At 44.6% G+C, this 23,483-nt stretch overlaps 1 protein-coding gene across 1 annotated transcript in view; it reads right to left on the bottom strand.

Annotated features, from left to right (window-relative positions):
* LOC138516908 (dedicator of cytokinesis protein 2-like) overlaps nucleotides 1-23,483 on the bottom strand; it is a 2,920,848-nt gene that overhangs the window by 532,163 nt on the left and 2,365,202 nt on the right. Inside the window, exons 32-33 of the mRNA XM_069632364.1 lie at nucleotides 20,374-20,474; nucleotides 12,543-12,601 (exon numbers count right to left, since the gene is read on the bottom strand). Coding sequence (XP_069488465.1) covers nucleotides 12,543-12,601; nucleotides 20,374-20,474 — 160 coding nt within the window. The remainder of the gene's footprint in view (nucleotides 1-12,542; nucleotides 12,602-20,373; nucleotides 20,475-23,483) is intronic.

Genomic DNA, 23,483 nt, shown 5'->3' with positions numbered 1-23,483 from the left:
TGTATAGAGACAGCACATCTGAGTACTGTGTCCGGTTCTGGTGTCTTCTTCTAGGTTATTGTGTTTGTTTAGAAAGAGCACATCTGAGTACTGTGTCCAGTTCTGGTGTATTCATCTAGGTTATTGTGTTGGTTTAGAGAGAGCACATCTGAGTACTGTGTTCAGTTCTTTTGTATTCTAGGTTATTGTGTTTGTATAGAGAGAGCACATCAGAGTACTGTGTCCAGTTCTGGTGAATTCCTCTAGGTTATTGTGTTTGTTTAGAGAGAGCACATCTGAGTACTGTGTCCAGTGCTGGTGTATTAATCTAGGTCATTGTGTTTGTATAGAGAGAGCACATCTGAGTACTGTGTCCAGTTCTGGTGTCTTCTTCTAGGTCATTGTGTTTGTTTAGAGAGAGCACATCTGAGTACTGTGTCCAGTTCTGGTGTATTCATCTAGGTCATTGTGTTTGTATAGAGAGAGCACATCAGAGTACTGTGTCCAGTTCTGGTGAATTCCTCTAGGTTATTGTATTTGTTTAGAGAGAGCACATCTGAGTACTCTGTCCAGTTCTGGTGTATTCATCTAGGTTATTGTGTTTGTATAGAGAGAGCAGATCAGAGTACTGTGTCCAGTTCTGGTGAATTCTTCTAGGTTATTGTGTTTGTATAGAGAGAGCACATCTGAGTACTTTGTCCAGTTCTGGTGTATTCATCTAGGGTATTGTGTTTGTATAGAGAGAGCACATCAGAGTACTGTGTCCAGTTCTGGTGAATTCTTCTAGGTTATTGTGTTTGTTTAGAGAGAGCACATCTGAGTACTGTATCCAGTTCTGGTGTATTCATCTAGGTTATTGTGTTTGTATAGAGAGAGCACATCTGAGTACTGTGTCCAGTTCTGGTGTCTTCTTCTAGGTTATTGTGTTTGTTTAGAGAGAGCACATCAGAGTACTGTGTCCAGTTCTGGTGTATTCATCTAGGTTATTGTGTTTGTATAGAGAGAGCACATCAGAGTGCTGTGTCCAGTTCTGGTGAATTCTTCTAGGTTATTGTGTTTGTATAGAGAGAGCACATCCGAGTACTGTGCCCAGTGCTGGTGTCTTCTTCTAGGTTATTGTTTTTGTTTAGAGAGAGCACATCAGAGCACTGTGTCCAGTTGTGGTGTATTCATCTAGGTTATCGTGTTTGTATAGAGAGAGCACATCAGAGTACTGTGTCCAGTTCTGGTGTCTTCTTCTAGGTTATTGTGTTTGTTTAGAGAGAGCACATCAGAGTACTGTGTCCAGTTCTGGTGTATTCATCTAGGTTATTGTGTTTGTGTGGAGAGAGCACATCTGAGTACTGTGTCCAGTTCTGGTGTCTTCTTCTAGGTTATTGTGTTTTTATAGAGAGAGCACATCAGAGTACTGTGTCCAGTTCTGGTGAATTCTTCAAGGTTATTGTGTTTGTGTGGAGAGAGCACATCAGAGTACTGTGTCCAGTTCTGGTGTCTTCTTCTAGGTTATTGTGTTTGTTTGGAGAGAGCACATCTGAGTACTGTGCCCAGTTCTGGTGTCTTCTTCTAGGTTATTCTGTTTGTTTAGAGAGAGCACCTCTGAGTACTGTGTCCAGTTCTGGTGTCTTCTTCTAGGTTATTGTGTTTGTTTAGAGAGAGCACATCAGAGTACTGTGTCCAGTTCTGGTGTCTTCTTCTAGGTTATTGTGTGTGTTTAGAGAGAGCACATCAGAGTACTGTGTCCAGTTCAGGTGTCTTCTTCTAGGTTACTGTGTTTTTTTAGAGAGAGCACATCAGAGTACTGTGTCCAGTTCTGGTGTCTTCTTCTAGGTTATTGTGTGTGTTTAGAGAGAGCACATCAGTGTACTGTGTCCAGTTCTGGTGTCTTCTTCTAGGTTACTGTGTTTTTTTAGAGAGAGCACATCAGAGTACTGTGTCCAGTTCTGGTGAATTCTTCTAGATTGTTGTGTTTGTTTAGAGAGAGCACATCAGAGTACTGTGTCCAGTTCTGGTGTCTTCTTCTAGGGTATTGTGTTTTTTTAGAGAGAGCACATCAGAGTACTGTGTCCAGTTCTGGAGTCTTTTTCTAGGTTATTGTGTTTGTTTAGAGAGAGCACATCAGAGTACTGTGTCCAATTCTGGTGTATTCATCTAGGTTATTGTGTTTGTATAGAGACAGCACATCTGAGTACTGTGTCCAGTTCTGGTGTCTTCTTCTAGGTTATTGTGTTTGTTTAGAAAGAGCACATCTGAGTACTGTGTCCAGTTCTGGTGTATTCATCTAGGTTATTGTGTTGGTTTAGAGAGAGCACATCTGAGTACTGTGTCCAGTTCTTTTGTATTCTAGGTTATTGTATTTGTATAGAGAGAGCACATCAGAGTACTGTGTCCAGTTCTGGTGAATTCCTCTAGGTTATTGTGTTTGTTTAGAGAGAGCACATCTGAGTACTGTGTCCAGTGCTGGTGTATTAATCTAGGTCATTGTGTTTGTATAGAGAGAGCACATCTGAGTACTGTGTCCAGTTCTGGTGTCTTCTTCTAGGTCATTGTGTTTGTTTAGAGAGAGCACATCAGAGTACTGTGTCCAGTTCTGGTGTATTCATCTAGGTTATTGTGTTTGTATAGAGAGAGCACATCTGAGTACTGTGTCCAGTTCTGGTGAATTCTTCTAGGTTATTGTGTTTGTATAGAGAGAGCACATCTGAGTACTGTGTCCAGTTCTGGTGTATTCATCTAGGTTATTGTGTTTGTTTAGAGAGAGCACATCTGAGTACTGTGTCCAGTTCTGGTGTATTCATCTAGGGTATTGTGTTTGTATAGAGAGAGCACATCAGAGTACTGTGTCCAGTTCTGGTGAATTCTTCTAGGTTATTGTGTTTGTTTAGAGAGAGCACATCTGAGTACTGTATCCAGTTCTGGTGTATTCATCTAGGTTATTGTGTTTGTATAGAGAGAGCACATCTGAGTACTGTGTCCAGTTCTGGTGTCTTCTTCTAGGTTATTGTGTTTGTTTAGAGAAAGCACATCAGAGTACTGTGTCCAGTTCTGGTGTATTCATCTAGATATTGTGTTGGTATAGAGAGAGCACATCAGAGTGCTGTGTCCAGTTCTGGTGAATTCTTCTAGGTTATTGTGTTTGTATAGAGAGAGCACATCTGAGTACTGTGCCCAGTGCTGGTGTCTTCTTCTAGGTTATTGTTTTTGTTTAGAGAGAGCACATCAGAGCACTGTGTCCAGTTGTGGTGTATTCATCTAGGTTATTGTGTTTGTATAGAGAGAGCACATCTGAGTACTTTGTCCAGTTCTGGTGTATTCATCTAGGTTATTGTGTTTGTTTAGAGAGAGCACATCTGAGTACTGTGTCCAGTTCTGGTGTATTCATCTAGGTTATTGTGTTTGTATAGAGAGAGCACATCTGAGTACTGTGTCCAGTTCTGGTGTATTCATCTAGGTTATTGTGTTTGTATAGAGAGAGCAGATCAGAGTACTGTGTCCAGTTCTGGTGAATTCTTCTAGGTTATTGTGTTTGTATAGAGAGAGCACATCTGAGTACTTTGTCCAGTTCTGGTGTATTCATCTAGGTTATTGTGTTTGTTTAGAGAGAGCACATCTGAGTACTGTGTCCAGTTCTGGTGTATTCATCTAGGTTATTGTGTTTGTATAGAGAGAGCAGATCAGAGTACTGTGTCCAGTTCTGGTGAATTCTTCTAGGTTATTGTGTTTGTATAGAGAGAGCACATCTGAGTACTTTGTCCAGTTCTGGTGTATTCATCTAGGTTATTGTGTTTGTTTAGAGAGAGCACATCTGAGTACTGTGTCCAGTTCTGGTGTATTCATCTAGGTTATTGTGTTTGTATAGAGAGAGCACATCTGAGTACTGTGTCCAGTTCTGGTGTATTCATCTAGGTTTTTGTGTTTGTATAGAGAGAGCACATCTGAGTACTGTGTCCAGTTCTGGTGTCTTCTTCTAGGTTATTGTGTTTGTTTAGAGAGAGCACATCAGAGTACTGTGTCCAGTTCTGGTGTATTCATCTAGGTTATTGTGTTTGTATAGAGAGAACACATCTGAGTACTGTGTCCAGTTCTGGTGAATTCTTCTAGGTTATTGTGTTTGTATAGAGAGAGCACATCTGAGTACTGTGTCCAGTTCTGGTGTCTTCTTCTAGGTTATTGTGTTTGTTTAGAGAGAGCACATCAGAGTACTGTGTCCAGTTCTGGTGTATTCATCTAGGTTATTGTGTTTGTATAGAGAGAGCACATCAGAGTGCTGTGTCCAGTTCTGGTGAATTCTTCTAGGTTATTGTGTTTGTATAGAGAGAGCACATCTGAGTACTGTGCCCAGTGCTGGTGTCTTCTTCTAGGTTATTGTTTTTGTTTAGAGAGAGCACATCAGAGCACTGTGTCCAGTTGTGGTGTATTCATCTAGGTTATTGTGTTTGTATAGAGAGAGCACATCAGAGTACTGTGTCCAGTTCTGGTGTCTTCTTCTAGGTTATTGTGTTTGTTTAGAGAGAGCACATCAGAGTACTGTGTCCAGTTCTGGTGTATTCATCTAGGTAATTGTGTTTGTGTGGAGAGAGCACATCTGAGTACTGTGTCCAGTTCTGGTGTCTTCTTCTAGGTTATTGTGTTTTTATAGAGAGAACACATCAGAGTACTGTGTCCAGTTCTGGTGAATTCTTCTAGGTTATTGTGTTTGTGTGGAGAGAGCACATCAGAGTACTGTGTCCAGTTCTGGTGAATTCTTCTAGGTTATTGTGTTTGTATAGAGAGAGCACATCTGAGTACTTTGTCCAGTTCTGGTGTATTCATCTAGGTTATTGTGTTTGTTTAGAGAGAGCACATCTGAGTACTGTGTCCAGTTCTGGTGTATTCATCTAGGTTATTGTGTTTGTATAGAGAGAGCACATCTGAGTACTGTGTCCAGTTCTGGTGTATTCATCTAGGTTATTGTGTTTGTATAGAGAGAGCACATCTGAGTACTGTGTCCAGTTCTGGTGTCTTCTTCTAGGTTATTGTGTTTGTTTAGAGAGAGCACATCAGAGTACTGTGTCCAGTTCTGGTGTATTCATCTAGGTTATTGTGTTTGTATAGAGAGAGCACATCTGAGTACTGTGTCCAGTTCTGGTGTCTTCTTCTAGGTTATTGTGTTTGTATAGAGAGAGCACATCAGAGTACTGTGTCCAGTTCTGGTGTATTCATCTAGGTTATTGTGTTTGTATAGAGAGAGCACATCTGAGTACTGTGTCCAGTTCTGGTGTATTCATCTAGGTTATTGTGTTTGTATAGAGAGAGCACATCTGAGTACTGTGTCCAGTTCTGGTGTATTCATCTAGGTTATTGTGTTTGTATAGAGAGAGCACATCTGAGTACTGTGTCCAGTTCTGGTGTCTTCTTCTAGGTTATTGTGTTTGTTTAGAGAGAGCACATCAGAGTACTGTGTCCAGTTCTGGTGTATTCATCTAGGTTATTGTGTTTGTATAGAGAGAGCACATCTGAGTACTGTGTCCAGTTCTGGTGTCTTCTTCTAGGTTATTGTGTTTGTATAGACAGAGCACATCTGAGTACTGTGTCCAGTTCTGGAGTATTCATCTAGGTTATTGTGTTTGTTTAGAGAGAGCACATCTGAGTACTGTGTCCAGTTCTGGTGTATTCATCTAGGGTATTGTGTTTGTATAGAGAGAGCACATCAGAGTACTGTGTCCGGTTCTGGTGAATTCTTCTAGGTTAATGTGTTTGTTTAGAGAGAGCACATCTGAGTACTGTATCCAGTTCTGGTGTATTCATCTAGGTTTTTGTGTTTGTATAGAGAGAGCACATCTGAGTACTGTGTCCAGTTCTGGTGTCTTCTTCTAGGTTATTGTGTTTGTTTAGAGAGAGCACATCAGAGTACTGTGTCCAGTTCTGGTGTCTTCATCTAGGTTATTGTGTTTGTATAGAGAGAGCACATCAGAGTGCTGTGTCCAGTTCTGGTGAATTCTTCTAGGTTATTGTGTTTGTATAGAGAGAGCACATCTGAGTACTGTGCCCAGTGCTGGTGTCTTCTTCTAGGTTATTGTTTTTGTTTAGAGAGAGCACATCAGAGCACTGTGTCCAGTTGTGGTGTATTCATCTAGGTTATTGTGTTTGTATAGAGAGAGCACATCAGAGTACTGTGTCCAGTTCTGGTGTCTTCTTCTAGGTTATTGTGTGTGTTTAGAGAGAGCACATCAGAGTACTGTGTCCAGTTCAGGTGTCTTCTTCTAGGTTACTGTTTTTTTTTTTTAGAGAGAGCACATCAGAGTACTGTGTCCAGTTCTGGTGTCTTCTTCTAGGTTATTGTGTGTGTTTAGAGAGAGCACATCAGAGTACTGTGTCCAGTTCTGGTGTCTTCTTCTAGGTTACTGTGTTTTTTTAGAGAGAGCACATCAGAGTACTGTGTCCAGTTCTGGTGAATTCTTCTAGATTGTTGTGTTTGTTTAGAGAGAGCACATCAGAGTACTGTGTCCAGTTCTGGTGTCTTCTTCTAGGGTATTGTGTTTTTTTAGAGAGAGCACATCAGAGTACTGTGTCCAGTTCTGGAGTCTTTTTCTAGGTTATTGTGTTTGTTTAGAGAGAGCACATCAGAGTACTGTGTCCAATTCTGGTGTATTCATCTAGGTTATTGTGTTTGTATAGAGACAGCACATCTGAGTACTGTGTCCAGTTCTGGTGTCTTCTTCTAGGTTATTGTGTTTGTTTAGAAAGAGCACATCAGAGTACTGTGTCCAGTTCTGGTGTATTCATCTAGGTTATTGTGTTTGTATAGAGAGAGCACATCTGAGTACTGTGTCCAGTTCTGGTGTCTTTATCTAGGTTATTGTCTTTTTTTAGAGAGAGCACATCAGAGTACTGTGTCCAATTCTGGTGTATTCATCTAGGTTATTGTGTTTGTATAGAGACAGCACATCTGAGTACTGTGTCCAGTTCTCTTGTCTTCTTCTAGGTTATTGTGTTTGTTTAGAAAGAGCACATCAGAGTACCATGTCCAGTTCTGGTGTATTCATCTAGGTTATTGTGTTTGTATAGAGAGAGCACATCTGAGTACTGTGTCCAGTTCTGGTGTCTTCTTCTAGGTTATTGTCTTTTTTTAGAGAGAGCACATCAGAGTACTGTGTCCAGTTCTGGTGAATTCTTCTAGGTTATTGTGTTTGTTTAGAGAGAGCACATCTGAGTACTGTGTCCGGTTCTGGTGTCTTCTTCTAGGTTATTGTGTTTGTATAGAGAGAGCACATCTGAGTACTGTGTCCAGTTCTGGTGTCTTCTTCTAGGTTATTCTGTTTGTTTAGACAGAGCACATCTGAGTACTGTGTCTAGTTCTGGTGTCTTCTTCTGGGTTATTCTGTTTGTATAGACAGAACACATCTGAGTACTGTGTCCAGTTCTGGTGTCTTCTTCTAGATTATTGTGTTTGTTTAGAGAGAGCACATCTGAGTACTGTGTCCAGTTCTGGTGTCTTCTACTAGGTTATTCTGTTTGTTTAGACAGAGCACATCTGAGTACTGTGTCCAGTTCTGGTGTCTTCTTCTAGGTTATTCTGTTTGTATAGATAAAACACATCTGAGTACTGTGTCCAGTTCTGGTGTCTTCTTCTAGATTATTGTGTTTGTTTAGAGAGAGCACATCTGTTGTGTCCAGTTCTGGTGTCTTCTTCTAGGATATTGTGTTTGTATAGAGAGAGCACATCTGATTACTGTGTACAGTTCTGGTGTCTTTTTCTAGATTATTGTGTTTGTATAGAGAGAGCACATCTGAGTACTGTGGCCAGTTCTGGTGTCTTCTTCTATGTTATTCTATTTGTGTAGATAGAACACATCTGAGTACTGTGTCCAGTTCTGGTGTCTTCTTCTAGGTTATTGTGTTTGTATAGAGAGAGCACATCTGAGTACTGTGTCCAGTTCTGGTGTCTTCTTCTAGGTTATTGTGTTTGTTTAGACAGAACACATCTGAGTACTGTGCCCAGTTCTGGTGTCTTCTTCTAGGCTATTGTGTTTGTATAGAGAGAGCACATCAGAGTACTGTCTCCAGTTCTGGTCACCGTCTATGAGTTATCTTATCCAGTTACGAAGAGCACATCTGAGTACTGTGTCCAGTTCTGGTGTCTTCTTCTCGGTTATTGTGTTTGTTTAGAGAGAGCCCATTGGAGTACTGTGTCCAGTTCTGGTGTCTTCTTCTAGGTTATTGTGTTTGTATAGAGAGAGCACATCTGAGTACTGTTCCAGTTCTGGTGTCTTAGATTATTGTGTTTGTTTAGAGAGAGCACTACGGAGTATTGTCTCCAGTTCTGGTCACCTCCTATGAGTTATCTTAGCCAGTTACAAAGAGCACATCTGAGTACTGTGTCCGGATCTGCTCTACTCTCAATGTCTTCAGTTACAGAGAGCACATATTGACTATTGTCCAGTTTGGTCTCCTCTTCTGGGTTATTGTATCTAGTTACAGAGAACACACCTTGACTTATTGTCCATATTGACTGTTGTATATTTTTCTGGTCCCGTCATCTGGGTTATTGTATCCAGCTACATACACCATATCCTGAGCATGGCGACAAGTTCTGGTGTCCGCTTCTGGTGTGCTGTATCCAGCTACAAAGAGCACATCCTGATTATTGTGTCCCCTTCTGGTCTCCTTATCAAGTGTTTTGTATTCAGTTATAGAGAGCACATCCTGGTTACTGGGTCCAGTTCTGCCCCCTCTTCTGAGTTATTGCATCCAGTTTCAGAGAGCACATCTGAGCACTATGTCATTTCTGGTCTCCTCTTCTGGGTTATTGTATCGAGCTACCGAGAGCACATTGGAGTCCTGTGTCATTTCTGGTCTCCTCCTCTGGGTTATTGTGTCGAGTTACAGAGAGCACATCAGAATAATGTTTTCAGTTGAATGTATTCAGCTATAGGGAGCACAATTTGATAGTTTGTCCAGTTTTGGTTTCCTCTTCTGGGTTATTGAATCCAGTTACAAAGAGCACATCCTGAGTATTGTGTGCACTTGCGGAGGCCAAATCCAGAGCATGGTAAATAGCATGTTTTGTATAGAGCTGATCATGGACTGATCCATCTCTCGATGCCTTTCGGGGGGGGTGGCTGGCTCTAAATGTGAAAACCACATCTAAAGTGGAATGGAGAGACTGAAGGCAAATCTCAGATAAATGAATAACATGATGCATGTTTGAAACCAGAAGTCTACTGCAGAAAAGGTGACAAAGGAATTAATTCCATGGAGGAATGAGGGTAGAGTTGTAGTATAGTGGATACGGTAATGGTGTGAGAAATTGCCATATGGCAAGGGTGCAAACAAAGCATTGTCTATTTAAGTTTGTGTTAACAAATAGAATGAGGAGGCTACTGTCTCAAAAAGGGGTAATATGCCAACCAGAGTCCCGCTTCCCTTTGACTCCATGCCAAAAGCATAGCACACTCATGCCCTTCCGCCTCAGTAGCTTGATCCATGGTACCCACACTACCTGTGCCATAGAGCAGGTTTGAAGGTCGCAAGACACACCCTTGACAGCCGCAAAGACAGCCAAGTCCATATGTTGCAGGTGCAGCATTTAAGATATGCCCCCCCCCCGTACACACAACTATGATGATATTACGTCACCCATGCTTGTGGCAGGGCAGTCTCCAAATAAAAGCTATGCTTAGGCATAGGGCATGGTGCTACTTATGATCACAACCACCACATTATATTTGATATTGCCAATGTGCCCGCTTCTGAGAGCAAGCTCTACTATACAAAGTGATGTGTATTTTGGTCTGCCGGGCATAGCCCACCAAATAGCAGGACAAGAGCCTGAAGGGCTGGGACTCCTTTTTGATCTCCTTGTGAGGGCAGGTAACCCCCTCCACCCGAGACAGCCACATAGCAACCAGCTGGCCTGGGTCCACGCTTCAACAGAATACACATATTCAACAGGAGTAGCCTCACACCAGGGAGCTGCATCACTAAAGGCCTATGTTATCAGTCATAAGGATAGGGGAGCATGATTATGATTGGCAGGGTGGCTCTTTTTTATAGGAGAAGGTTTCCACCATCTTGATTCTCACTGTCCCTGCCTCCCTTTCTTGACCCCTCCACTTCCTCTGGAGCAAAGCATTTGGGGTGGGACATCAACAAGGCAATGTTCAATCCCTTCCAGGCAGGCTAGGAGTTGTGTAATAACCTGAGGACGTTTTCCCTTAAAAGAAGTGGTCTTCCACCACTTCAACAGATTCCCTCTGTATCTCTCAAATCCTTTAAGGCCACTGATTCCTTCTGAAGATCTCACTGGACTTCCCTTGGGAGAGTTGCACTCTGCAAAGCCCTCATCCTGAGGTGAAGAAGGAATCATCGAAGACAGAAGCTAGACCTGACCCTGCCCCTCCCAGGGCACATTGGGAGTAACCTCTGGTGTGGATCAGGACCTACCACTCTGATCAGCTTGCACCTACTTTCGACCCCGGGTCCTGTTTTCTATAGGATATCCCTTTTATGGTTGTGGATAATGCATCCTACTCCTGCAGATGCATTGTCCACAAGGCCTTCTGGGGCTTTGGGCCTCAATACCTTCAACTCTCTCAAGCTCTTCGCTAGACGCCTCCAACTCCCTCAGGGTCAGTCACTTCTCCAAGCAACACGTTCACGGTAGATCTCTTTGTTCGGCTGGGGCCTCCCTCTGGAACAGCCTCCCTGCTTCTCTGAAAATTGAGGAGAACAAACTCTGATTCTGGAAGAACCTCAAAACCCTCCTCTTTGCTTCTGCTTTCTCTCCTCCTCTCTCTCCCCTGCTGAACTCCTGATTAAAACTGCACCGGTCACCTGGCTACCCTATGCTCTTGGGCCCAGGTCTCCTCCCCGCCAGTTGCACACCAGCACTGCCCATATGGCAACCCTTGCACTCGGGGGTTGTTTCTGTATCCCTACAGCCCCTACGAGCACTTGACACCTGACGTCTGCACTTACCCCTGCACCTGCCATCAGCTGACCGCACTTCTTATGTAGTGTTCTTATTTATTGATTCTATTTATTTACTGTTATCCTATGTACTTCACTTCCCCTCCACGGTACCCAATTGCACTTTTCCCCTTCCCAGCCGCTCCTGCACTTGCACAATCTCAATGTCACCTGCCCTAGTAAGATAGTTGTCTCTGTCTTCCCTCTGTTCCCCTCCCTTGCCTCGTCGTGCCTTGAAACACTTGTGTTTTTGCGAGTTATAAATGCCATATCATATCATATCATATGGTTACCGTACCTACCACCCATGGGACTATTCTCAGACTGCTACTTTCTTCAATCTATTGCTTTTTCTCTGTTCTTCTGTTAGGGTGGATTTTTGTGTAGTATTCTTTTTTTGCTCAATGTGCAGATGTTATGTTTAATTTGCGTGTTTATATCTTTATAGAACCTTGATTGGACATTCCCTTTATTTTGGACTGTGATAATTTGTTGTTTGGGTCACTTATGGAGAGTATAGCCTTCCCTCGGCCCATGTTACCACAAAAGGTGAAGGAGGTATATATCTCCAAATTGTCGCTGTTTTACCTTTATGATTGCGTTGTGTTTTGGTTTGTAGCAGTGTGAGGCCTGAGTTGGCCATTTTACCCCTACTCACCCGAGTACTCCTGCAGAGCAGAATCCAATTTGTCACAAATGGACACTAGCACACTGCATCATGCTTCTCACTTCAGGTGCATTGCTTCCACCATCTGCAGTGTCCTCTGGCTGTCAATGGATTGCTGGATTGCAGTAATGATAACCTTTATCACAGACACTGCTTCACAGGGTGTTGGTCATAGTATCTGCTGGGCCCTTCTCCCAGTAGTTCACCGTTATCCACGATAGCCCCCATTCTCGTTGGTGAGGACCAGCTTGACCATTGCCGGAAATTCTCTGCCTCTTGGACACTATGAGGAGAACACTACAGATGTGCTCACTCAATGAAAGGACAGGCCTTTTTCATTCCCCATACAACCTGTATACCTCTTTCCCTAAGCAAGAATCCCAGGCCACATGATGGTGCCTATATACTGACATGTGCAAGGATGTGACCTGGTCTGATGCAGCGGCTAAAATGACTATATTAACTTATGTCAGTAGCAGGGGTGTTGCTAGTTTTCTAAAAAGATCTGGTGCTATACTAATGTCAGACTGTCGGGACTTGGGGTTAGCTAGCCTTTTGTTTATAGCCCGGAGCGCCTATCTTTTTTGTACAACCAAAAGACCCGGGGCTATATGAACCCTATCCCCCCTAGCAATGTCTCTGGAGTCCCAACCACAATGAGGCCCCTTGTTCTATTTCCAATACTTGGTGTATATTCCTATAGGAGACTTCTTGCCAGTCTCCCTAGCTTTACTTTGGGCTTCTATCCTCCTGCATCCTTAAAATGCAATGGGTATCATCTCATCATTTTCTGATTTTCAATGGTAGACATTAAAGAAACAAGTGAGATTGTATACTATGAACATACTGCTCTGTGCCAGGTTTTTCTCAGATTCAGTGCCTTGGTTAGTGTTCTCATAACTCTTGGTCACATGATTATGGTTCAGTATGGCAGGGAGTTGTCTCTTACCGAGATTGTACCACATGTCGCGAATTGCAGATCCAATGGCCTCCCGCATGTCTCCGTACCTGCATGAACAATGAGAAAATTACACATGTAAAATGAAAAGTGATAAGAGCAGAGATCAGTCACGATACTTGCCACCACAGCGAATGCCAGAGGGCTGACCAGAGTCAACGGCATACTGAATGGTGTACCACACAATGATCCTCGATAGACCAGAGCCATTGTACGATCCTTGTCTCAAGTGTGGACCGCCCCAGCCCTCCCCACCTTTCTTATGTGTGATTCACCTCATTCAATAAACATGCAACCAAAAAGACATAGGCCCTCATTACATTTTTGCCGGTATGCCGCTCGTAATACCGGCGGGGTACCGGCAAAACTGCCTTCCCATTTCCACCTCTCGATATTCCGGTATTACTGGATATCACGGGTGACGGAGACTGTGGTAAATTCCCATTCCATGGAGTCCAATAGGACTCCATGCTATAGGATTGGCGGAACCACCGGCACAGGTAGTACTGGTGCTGGTGATTCTGCCATTTATTGGCTGTTCGAGGCCTGAACTCCCAGCAGCTCAGGCCTACCTGTAGATCAATGCCCCTCCCGGCAAACTTGAATTTTCCTGGTCCCAAGAAAATGGCAGTTCGGAATTACCGGAATTATTTCCGGCATTTTATGTGGAGCAGACAATTTATAATGAGCCCCATAATCACCCTTTCTTATTTTTTATTTTATGTGGTGCCGTAGGGCTGCCATAATAACCGCATTCAGGGAAAGTTTGTTTTTCTAGCAGTATGGTTCGAGTAAAAAGAAATGTTAGTAGAATTTCGATAACACCTTCTAAGCACAACGATTGGTTGAAATATCTCTTGAAGACCTTGGGCCTCATTACGAGGTAGGAGGTAGCCATGGTGCTATTAGCACCATGGCTGCCCCCTTACCGCATACCAGGTCCGGGTTCTCGGAATGGGTACTTACCGGGTCATTCCAACCTTGGAGGACCCGGTAAATCCACATTCTGAGAACGATTCCCCATTCCCATTCGAGCCCCCATAGGGCTCAATGGAAATGGGGAAGGAGTTAATAACAGGCCCACTAATAGTGGCCCGTTATTAGCTCCCTCGTCCCTTAGCAGCTCCCGCTAAGGGCGCCTGGTAAAACCAGGCACCCTTAGCGGGACCCGCTAACGGACCTCGTAATGCGGAGGTAAGGGGTTAACGGCAACGGCACTCTTACCGTTGCCGCTAACCCCTTGCCGCCGACCTTGTAATGAGGCCCCTTGTGTTTTGATAGGACAACTTAGAGACTCAGAGCTGAAGGAAAATACTTGCAATGGTATATAAACACCATTTTTGGTAGTAGATGCCATTTGAGTTTCTTCTGGAAGGCCAAAGAATTCCCTTCACTCCAGAAGGTCATTTGGTTGCTGGCGCCATAAAAGGGGCGGCCTGAAGTCTAACAGATTTCTTACCAAGAGTTTTCTTTACATAGCACAGTATAAGGCTGCTGGACCATGGTAGTCTAGCTAAAGATTATCTAGCAAACCTTTTGTGAAGATAATAAAGGGCGACTACATCCAGTGCCATAAGGGTACTGCTCCCCATCTAAAATAAGTTCAGGCCATGATGGGTAGCTAGTTTGTCTATTTTTGGGGTCTAATCTATCTTCTAGCAGCCCTGCATAAGTCTGACTGCTGGGATTTGCTCAAGCTGTGAAGTTTCCTTTATTGATCTTCAATTTGCAATACCCTCTTGTCAAAGAAAATCGGAAATCCGGCGGCACAAATTAAGCCAAGTGAATTGTATAATTCTGTGGTGAGACTTTTAAATAGCCTATTTAGACAGCACTGAGTAGGCTGCTGGTCACCTGACCAGCCCCACCTCCAGTATTCACACCTTCCAAGCCTCTGCGTAAGGATTCTAGGGCAGCATGTGACTGGGCCCTGCCATGCAGATGCTCCAGCCACCTCCAGTTTTCGCACACCTTTCAAGCCTATACTTAAGTACTGTGAGCCAGCTCCAAGCAGACAGCACTGAGTAGGCTGCTGGTCACGTGACCATGCCCTGCTACTCAGTTGCTCCGCCACCTCCAGTTTTCACGGCTTCCAACCCTCTACTTAAGGACTGAAGCCCAGCTCCAGGCAGACAGCATTGAGTAGGCTGCTGATCACGTGGTTAGGCCCTGCCACTCAGTTTCTCCGCCCACCTCCAGTTTACGCACCTTCCAAGCCTCTACTTAAGGACTCTAGGCCAGCTCCAAGCAAACAGCATTGATTCTGGTCATGTGACCAGGCCCTGTCACTCAGTTGCACCGCCCACCACCTATTTAATCAGTCCTCCTTATCGCTGGCATCCTTAGCAAAGGACAGACGAAGACAAGGACTTTACCTGCTTGAGCCTGTTTGGGCATGATAAGGCCAAGGACCTGGCTTGCTAAACTGCATTTCACCTACAAACTAATCGCTACTACTGCTACTCACCAAACAACATCACAATGTGTTTCTTCCCTCCACAGCTAATCCCAACTCTCACTAGGGTTCGAATGGCCATGTGTTCTGGGCAGCAACGGCAAGCTATCCTAGCGTACTTCATCAATATTGCCGTAGCCCCAATCCAACACCCGCGGACCACATACACACGCACTCTCATGTTGATCAATGCTCACTCAGCAGTCGCTCATGCTGCAGAGATCGCTGACTTCATCTTGTCCAACAACCTAGACGCCCTGTTCACTAGTGAAACATGGTTTACCCCGTCCTCCCCACATGATTTCGATATCCAGCTACCGCAAGTCTACTGCATCCAACATGCCGACCTGCCACAAAAGGCAGGAGACTGAGTGGCAATCATCCACAGGAGAGATTGGCCACGCTCTATCATGCCTCTCCCAGAACAAGCGCATTTGAATCACTTGCCGGCCAGTTCCCTCTATCGCACAAGGAACCCATCGCCTTCCACCTCATCTACAGACCACCGCACCGGAGAGACTATTTCATTGCAGACATCTCCGACTTACTCTCCTATGCCACATTAGCACATTCTGGTAATGTCTTTCTTGGTGATTTTAACATCCCTGAGTCACAGGCTAATGAGCACACTCGAAGCACCCTTTTTGCACTGACCACTTTCAGTGACCTTAAGCAAATTGTGCTCTCCCCCACACACAACAAAGGCAACATCCTACACTTAGTCATCACATCAACCCCTTGAATCACTTGTGAAGACATTATCCCACTTGACTGGTCTGACCATGCCACTGTTCCATTATCAGACACCCACTCGTCGCGGGAGGATAGCTCAGCAGCAACGTGCTCACCTTGGAAACAAACCAACACAAAGCAACACAGGTTTGATCCCCGGGCTCTGGGAGCATTTTAAAATTTAAACAAACAAATACGGATCACAAAGGGTGGGCTAAACACCCCCTCACTCAACGCCACTCATTCAAAACCTTCCCGGTCAACGAGCTAGAAGCAAACTTTACAGACTTCCCCACCACAGGGAATGCCTCGAGCCTCCTGGAATTATTCAGCAACTCTGCAATGAAACTGGTGGACACTCATGCCCTTCTAAAACCAGCCGGGCTAAGACTAAACCATCCGCCCCCATGGTATACACCCGAGCAAGCCTCCACCAAATGCTCAGTCAGAGGCCTAGAGAAATGGTGGCGCAAAAAGAATAACTCGTGAGAACTCACCAACTTCAAATCTCTGTGCGCAAACCAGTAGGATTCGGAATACAGAGGCCAAAGTTGCTTGCTACTCCACCACCACCATTGCGGCAGCCCCTAACAGGAGCAACACCCTCTTTGAAGTAGTAAAGCATTCTACCAATCCCTCACGCGACCCTGAGGTACCAGGAACACAGGAAAAATGCAATGGAAGCAACACATTTTTTATTGAAAATTAAAACAAAATCCGAGAGACCCTCAAATCAACCTCTTAACAGATTAGCATCCCCTGCACCCAGGCACTCAAACTGCTCCTCTGGAGCGAATGATCTCCTCTTTTCCCCTGATCTCCTAAAAATTATTTCCTCCCTCAAACCTACTTCTTACTCTGACAATACAATTCCAGCCTCCATCATTAAACAATTGACGGCCCAGGTGCTCAATGCACTCCTCAAAATCATTAATACCTCCCTCGCAGAACGGTCATTCCTGGACACCCTCAAAACTGGTCTCATCCTCTTTTGAAGAAAACAACCCTAGATCCAGATGACCTCGCCAACTACCGACTCATTGCAAACCTCCAGTTAATTGGCAAAATCTTGATAAAAGTAGTTGCTACATAACTATTTGTCAGAATCCAACAATTCAACCTCCTAAAGGACTATCAGTCAGGGTTACGCCGCAAGTGTAGCATGGAGACAGCCACCATCCAGGTGGTGGATGATGCTCTCTAAATCATAGATATGGGTGACTCATGTCTCCTCGTCTTCCTTGAATCCTCGGCTGCATTCGACACCGTCGGCCACTGCATCCTTCTCTCCCTCCCTGCTGGCAGGATGGGATTCTCTGGCACTATCCTGAGTTGGTTTACCTCTTACATCTCAGGCAGACACAAGGCTGTTCAAATTAACTAGTTACATTTTAACTGACTCCAGGTCTCTTGCAGTGTCCCCCAAGGCTCCATCTGCTCACCAATGCTTTTTAACCTTTACATGGAGCCTTTGTGCACTCTCCGCAAAGATCCCAATATTGCCATCCACCAATACACGGATGATACTCAGTTGTACAAGAGAGTAAATAGAGCAGAGGAGATTGTTCGTCTCTGTGATTACCTAGCGATCATCCAGTCCTGGATGTCGACTGCTTACCTCAAACTGAACCCATCTGAAACTGAATTCATATTCATGGGTCCTCCCACTAAAAAATAACTTTTACATCAATGATTCAATGATATGCACCTAGAAGGATTTGATCCACAACTCTCAGACTCAGTAAAATCCTTAGGCTTCACCATTGACAGCAGCCTGTCCTTTCAGAAACACATAGCCAAGTAGGCCCAAATAGCCTGTCTTAGAATCTCTACCATTTGAAAAATCAAACCCTCCATTCCGCCGAATGACTTATGGACCGTTGTGTAGACCCATGTGGCCTCGCACATCGATGGGGGATATGCTTTCTTGACAGGGCTCCCAGCTGCTCCCTTGGCTCCCTTAAATGCCATCCACTACACAGCAGCACATCTTATTACGTGCTGAAAGCTTGCACTTGACAGTTCACTAAAGGGCAGAGCGGAGGAATGTAGTAGCTGGGACTCCCATGCTTTTGCCCCTAAACTCTAGCCGAACATTATTTCTCCTGCAAATCTCCCTGATTTGTCTAACCAAGCCTTGACCATGCTTTCTGGCTTGCACCTGCAATTTCTGGAGCATAGTCACATCTTGATGACTATAAAATTGATTCAAATGCATGTTTCGCTGCCCGGTACTTGAACTGGCCTCTGACTGTGAACTAGTGTTCACTCCAGGAGATGCACTGTTGGCTGGTCACCTGCATACATTCCCCAGAGGTCATCTGACATACCTTGGTCGATTCACCTATCCGAAATAGAGCTTATTTGACACTATTCAGATGTTAAACATGTTTTAATGTCAGCTCGAGAAACAGACACACTTCACATAATCAGAGCTAGCAGGAGAGTCTCCCATAATCGTATAAACTTCATTAGCGTTATCTCCCACCCATCCATTGGACCCAATGGGGAATTTTCAGCACACTTACCGCACGGTAATACCTCTGGCGGTAATTGTGCATTTTCTCAGTTCTGAGTTGGGGGTGAACACGCCAGCCTTGTAATAGGGTCAGCCCTTAAATGTGGTGGTAACATTGTGCCGTCACATTTAAGAGCTAATGCCCAACTTGAGTTCAGGCCCTAAATCAAATAGAGATCTACGAAAATAAAACCTTTGTCAGTATCTGGTGGGTCTCCAGACTACTCAGGCAATACCTCCTGAGATGTTGGGGTTACCATGTCTTATGTTAGACAACTTACCTGCAGAACCTCATGCTCAACTAAAGAAAACGCTGTAGATCACTAAAGATACTGCTATAAAGATAACTTGATCTGGTCCATCGAGACATGCTCTGACAGATCACTTTTCCAGATCGAGGACAGGACCTCCAACATACATTATCTAAGGTCACCTGGTGTCATCTAGGCGACACACCTGAGATGCATCTGCTGTCCAAATCCAAGAACCGTCCCATGGTGTGCTTGAAAGAAGTCACCTGACATTAAGCCTCATTATCAGTGTGGAGGTGCGGGAAACATGGTGGTAAAGTTGCAGTAATTCAATAAATTCTACTTGACCATCAATTTTCTGCAGCACCAAATGATCATTTTCAAATAAAAGTGTTGGCGGAACTACCAGAATATTGCAGGATGTTTGTCTTACACATTGCAGGCACTAACCAGAGGAATTACAGTTCACAGAATTTCTGCCATGGTTATTCCTCCAGAATCCCTTGCAGCCCCATGGACTATAAAACAGTGGAGTCAAAATCATAATTGTTGTTTTATGACGCACCCAGGATTCAACCTGTGTTGTTATATGTTGTTTTGCTTCCAAGACAAACATGTTGTCCCTGAGCTATCCTCTGGTAACACTTCTTTTTCCATACTCATAATCCAACAGTAATTCCATCAGACCAAGTGGTGACAATGGTAAACATACCTAATCCATCCATCATGGATAAACTAAGACTACACCTACACCTGCGTGATATTACTGTGTAACAAGGTTAACCTTCTCTCCTGCACTTCTCTTTGCAGTACACACGATTACACACTGATATTCTGACTAATATCACTATGTCTGTTTTCTGACTCATTCAAAATCTCATTAACGGGTCCTGTGGTTGCTAAGAGCCTTTCTTGGAATGCAGCATTGGAAAAGGACAATAACGTTGGGAAATAAACAAACTTTAATAACAACTGAGCCCTGACGTGGGCGGGCAGTACCTGCTAGCAATGGTCAGAGGCTTGAGTGACAGCCCAGAGGGATTCTTAACTATCAGCCTGTAATGCTTATGGGGTGCTAATAGTTGAGAAATGGTGTAGTTGCAGTTACTCAACTTACATTAAAAAAAAATACAAAACAAAATGGCACCCAAGGATGTGGGGAGAAGGGAACTCTATGTATTCACTTCTCCATTTCCATGGTGGTGATTGCCTTGGAGGGCAAAGGAGTGCTAGGAGCTGGCAGGCCGCAGGTAAGTGGGGCCTTGGTCAGAATGGTGCGGGGTGTGTGTGGGAGAGGTAGAAGTCTTGAGGGTGTGGGGAAAAGGACACATGGGAATCAAAAGTTTGACTCGGCCGGCAGGGAAGTGGGTGGCTTTCATCTTCACAAGAAGCTCGGAACGCAGGCAATGCCGCGATGTAAATCCTGCCTTCTGTGCTCCCTGATTGGCCGAGAGACCCCATGACATCGCGTCTTGGAGGCTAATAGAAAATAGCCCTGGATAAAAATGAGAACTAAATATGAGTTCTTATAAATGGTGAAAACATAGCAATGTAGAGCAAATGCTCTCCCACTCCCCCATGAACCCAACTAGAGGTCACAATGCCTGAATTCCAGGGGTCACCGATGAACTAAACATGAGTTCTTATAAATGGTAAGAACACAGCAGGCTCTCCCCCACCCCAACCCCATGAACCCAACTAGAGGTCACGATGCCTGTATTCCTGGGATCACCTACTTACAGATGAACTAAACATGAGTTCTTATAAATGGAGAGAACACAGCAATGCAGAGCAAATCCTCTCCCCCTCCCCGACCCCATGAACCCGTCTAGAGGTCACAATGCCTGCATTCCAGGGGTCACTTACTTGCAGATGATGGACGTGCGCTTTGCGTGAGAAAAGTTCTCCAGCTGCAAGGACTCCTGGGTCAGGAAGGCCACGGCCAGGTGGAAGTAATTATTCCAGAGCTGGAAAGAAAAAGAGAAGACCACTTGAGTAAGGGGGTCACCATGGGTGAGGATTGTGTGCGTTTGGGGGTGCATTGGTGCTGCCCCTGGGTCCATTTTACAAGCAGCCGCTATCATAACTATCACATATCTATTGTATGTTTAATTGCGTTGTTCTTCCCTGTTCATACCTAAATAAACTGTATTCTTATCAGGTGACACAACAACATTGTAAAGTGTGATAGCCTAGAATTATGAATGTTCAAGTGTGGATTATCATGTGATAATTGCTCTCCGCCAAAGTTATGTAGGCCGAGTTGAAGACTTGTGAAAAAACACCATTGGCTTTGACAACTCCTTTCCATGCTCAAAATAAGGACAAAGAAGCAGACACTGTGTGGCTTTGCATGATGTATTTGCTCTGCAGTGTTCGCCTGCAGGCAGTGTGGTGGGACCTTGACTCGCAGTACACAGCGTCAGAATGAGAGTAAAGTATATTCTGGTGGGATTAAGGGCAAATCTATACCAGACAGAGATTAGGTGAACAGGGCCTTACTGACAGTTTATGCCCTCTTTCTAAGCAAGCAAATTGACAAGGCTAGCCTGAGCATTCTATGACAGTAGTAGGGAAACAGAATGTTAGACTCAGTGACATGGTCTCCTGATTGCAAGCAGACTAAACTCAGAGACAAGCTTCTAAGATGGCAAACGTGTTAGATTCAGAGAAGCCTCGCTGGTGGGAAGCGTGTTAGATTCAGAGAAGCCTCGCTGGTGGGAAGCGTATTAGATTCAGAGAAGCCTCTCTGGTGGGAAGCATGTTACATTCAGAGAAGCTTCACTGGTGGGAAGCATGTTAGATTCAGAGAAGCCTCTCTGGTGGGAAGCATGTTAGATTCAGAGAAGCTTCGCTGGTGGGAAGCGCGTTAGATTCAGAGAAGCTTCGCGGGTGGGATGCGTGTTAGATTCAGAGAAGCCTCGCTGGTGGGAAGCGCGTTAGATTCAGAGAAGATTTGCTGGTGGGAAGCATGTTAGATTCAGAGAAGCTTCGCTGGTGGTAAGCGTTTTAGATTCAGAAAAGCCTCGCTGGTGGGAAGCGTGCTAGATTCAGAGAGAAGCTTTGCTGGTGGGAAGCGTGTTCGATACAGTGAAGCTTTGCTGGTGGGAAGCGTGTTAGATTCAGAGAAGCTTCACTGGTGGGAAGCGTGTTAGATTCAGAGAAGCTTCACTGGTGGGAAGCGTGCTAGATTCAGAGAGAAGCTTTGCTGGTGGCAAGCGTGTTCGATACAGTGAAGCTTTGCTGGTGGGAAGCGTGTTAGATTCAGAGAAGCTTCGCTGGATGGAAGCGTTTTAGATTCAGAGAAGCCTCGCTGGTGGGAAGCGTGCTAGATTCAGAGAGAAGCTTTGCTGGTGGGAAGCGTGTTCAATACAGTGAAGCTTTGCTGGTGGGAAGCGTGTTAGATTCAGAGAAGCTTCACTGGTGAGAAGCGTGTTAGATTCAGAGAAGCTTCACTGGTGGGAAGCGTGTTAAATTCAGAGAAGCTTCACTGGTGGGAAGCGTGTTAGATTCAGAGATGCTTCGATGTTGGGAAGCATGTTAGATTCAGAGAAGCTTCACTGGTGGGAAGTGTGTTAGATTCAGAGATGCTTCGATGGTGGGAAGCATGTTAGATTCATTGAAGCTTCACTGGTGGGAAGCGTGTTAGATTCAGAGAAGCTTCACTGGTGGGAAGCGTGTTAGATTCAGAGAAGCTTCGCTGGTGGGAAGCGTGTTAGATTCAGAGAAGCTTCACTGGTGAGAAGCGTGTTAGATTCAGAGAAGCTTCACTGGTGGGAAGCATGTTAGATTCCGAGAAGCTTCACTGGTGGGAAGCGTGTTAGATTCAGAGAAGCTTCACTGGTGAGAAGCGTGTTAGAGTCAGAGAAGCTTCACTGGTGGGAAGCGTGTTAGATTCAGAGAAGCTTCTCTGGTGGGAAGCGTGTTAGATTCAGAGATGCTTCGATGGTGGGAAGCATGTTAGATTCAGAGAAGCTTCACTGGTGGAAAGCGTGTTAGATTCAGAGATGCTTCAATGGTGGGAAGCATGTTAGATTCAGAGAAGCTTCACTGGTGGGAAGCGTGTTAGATTCAGAGAAGCTTCACTGGTGAGAAGCGTGTTAGATTCAGAGAAGCTTCACTGGTGGGGAGTGTGTTAGATTCAGAGAAGCTTCACTGGTGAGAAGCGTGTTAGATTCAGAGAAGCTTCACTGGTGGGAAGCGTGTTAGATTCAGAGAGAAGCTTTGCTGATGGGAAGCGTGTTAGATACAGTGAAGCTTTGCTGGTGGGAAGCGTGTTAGATTCAGAGAAGCTTCACTGGTGGGAAGCGTGTTAGATTCAGAGAAGCTTCACTGGTGAGAAGCGTGTTAGATTCAGAGAAGCTTCACTGGTGGGAAGCATGTTAGATTCAGAGATGCTTCGATGGTGGGAAGCATGTTAGATTCAGAGAAGCTTCACTGGTGGGAAGCATGTTAGATTCAGAGAAGCTTCACTGGTGAGAAGCGTGTTAGATTCAGAGAGAAGCTTTGCTGGTGGGAAGCGTGTTAGATACAGTGAAGCTTTGCTGGTGGGAAGTGTGTTAGATTCAGAGAAGCTTCACTGGTGGGAAGCATGTTAGATTCAGAGAAGCTTCACTGGTGGGAAGCGTGTTAGATTCAGAGAAGCTTCACTGGTGAGAAGCGTGTTAGATTCAGAGAAGCTTCACTGGTGGGAAGCGTTTTAGATACAGTGAAGCTTCACTGGTGGGAAGCGTGTTAGATACAGTGAAGCTTTGCTGGTGGGAAGCGTGTTAGATTCAGAGAAGCTTCACTGGTGGGAAGCGTGTTAGATTCAGAGTAGCTTCACTGGTGAGAAGCGTGTTAGATTCAGAGAGAAGCTTCACTGGTGTGAAGCGTGTTAGATTCAGAGAGAAGCTTTGCTGGTGGGAAGCGTGTTAGATTCAGAGAAGCTTCACTGGTGAGAAGCGTGTAAGATTCAGAGAGAAGCTTTGCTGGTG

This window comes from Ambystoma mexicanum, chromosome 6q (genome assembly GCF_040938575.1).
Source record: "Ambystoma mexicanum isolate Mex_15411 chromosome 6q, UKY_AmexF1_1, whole genome shotgun sequence".
In the NCBI taxonomy this organism is placed as follows: domain Eukaryota; kingdom Metazoa; phylum Chordata; class Amphibia; order Caudata; family Ambystomatidae; genus Ambystoma; species Ambystoma mexicanum.
This window is presented reverse-complemented; position numbering and strand designations above follow the sequence as displayed.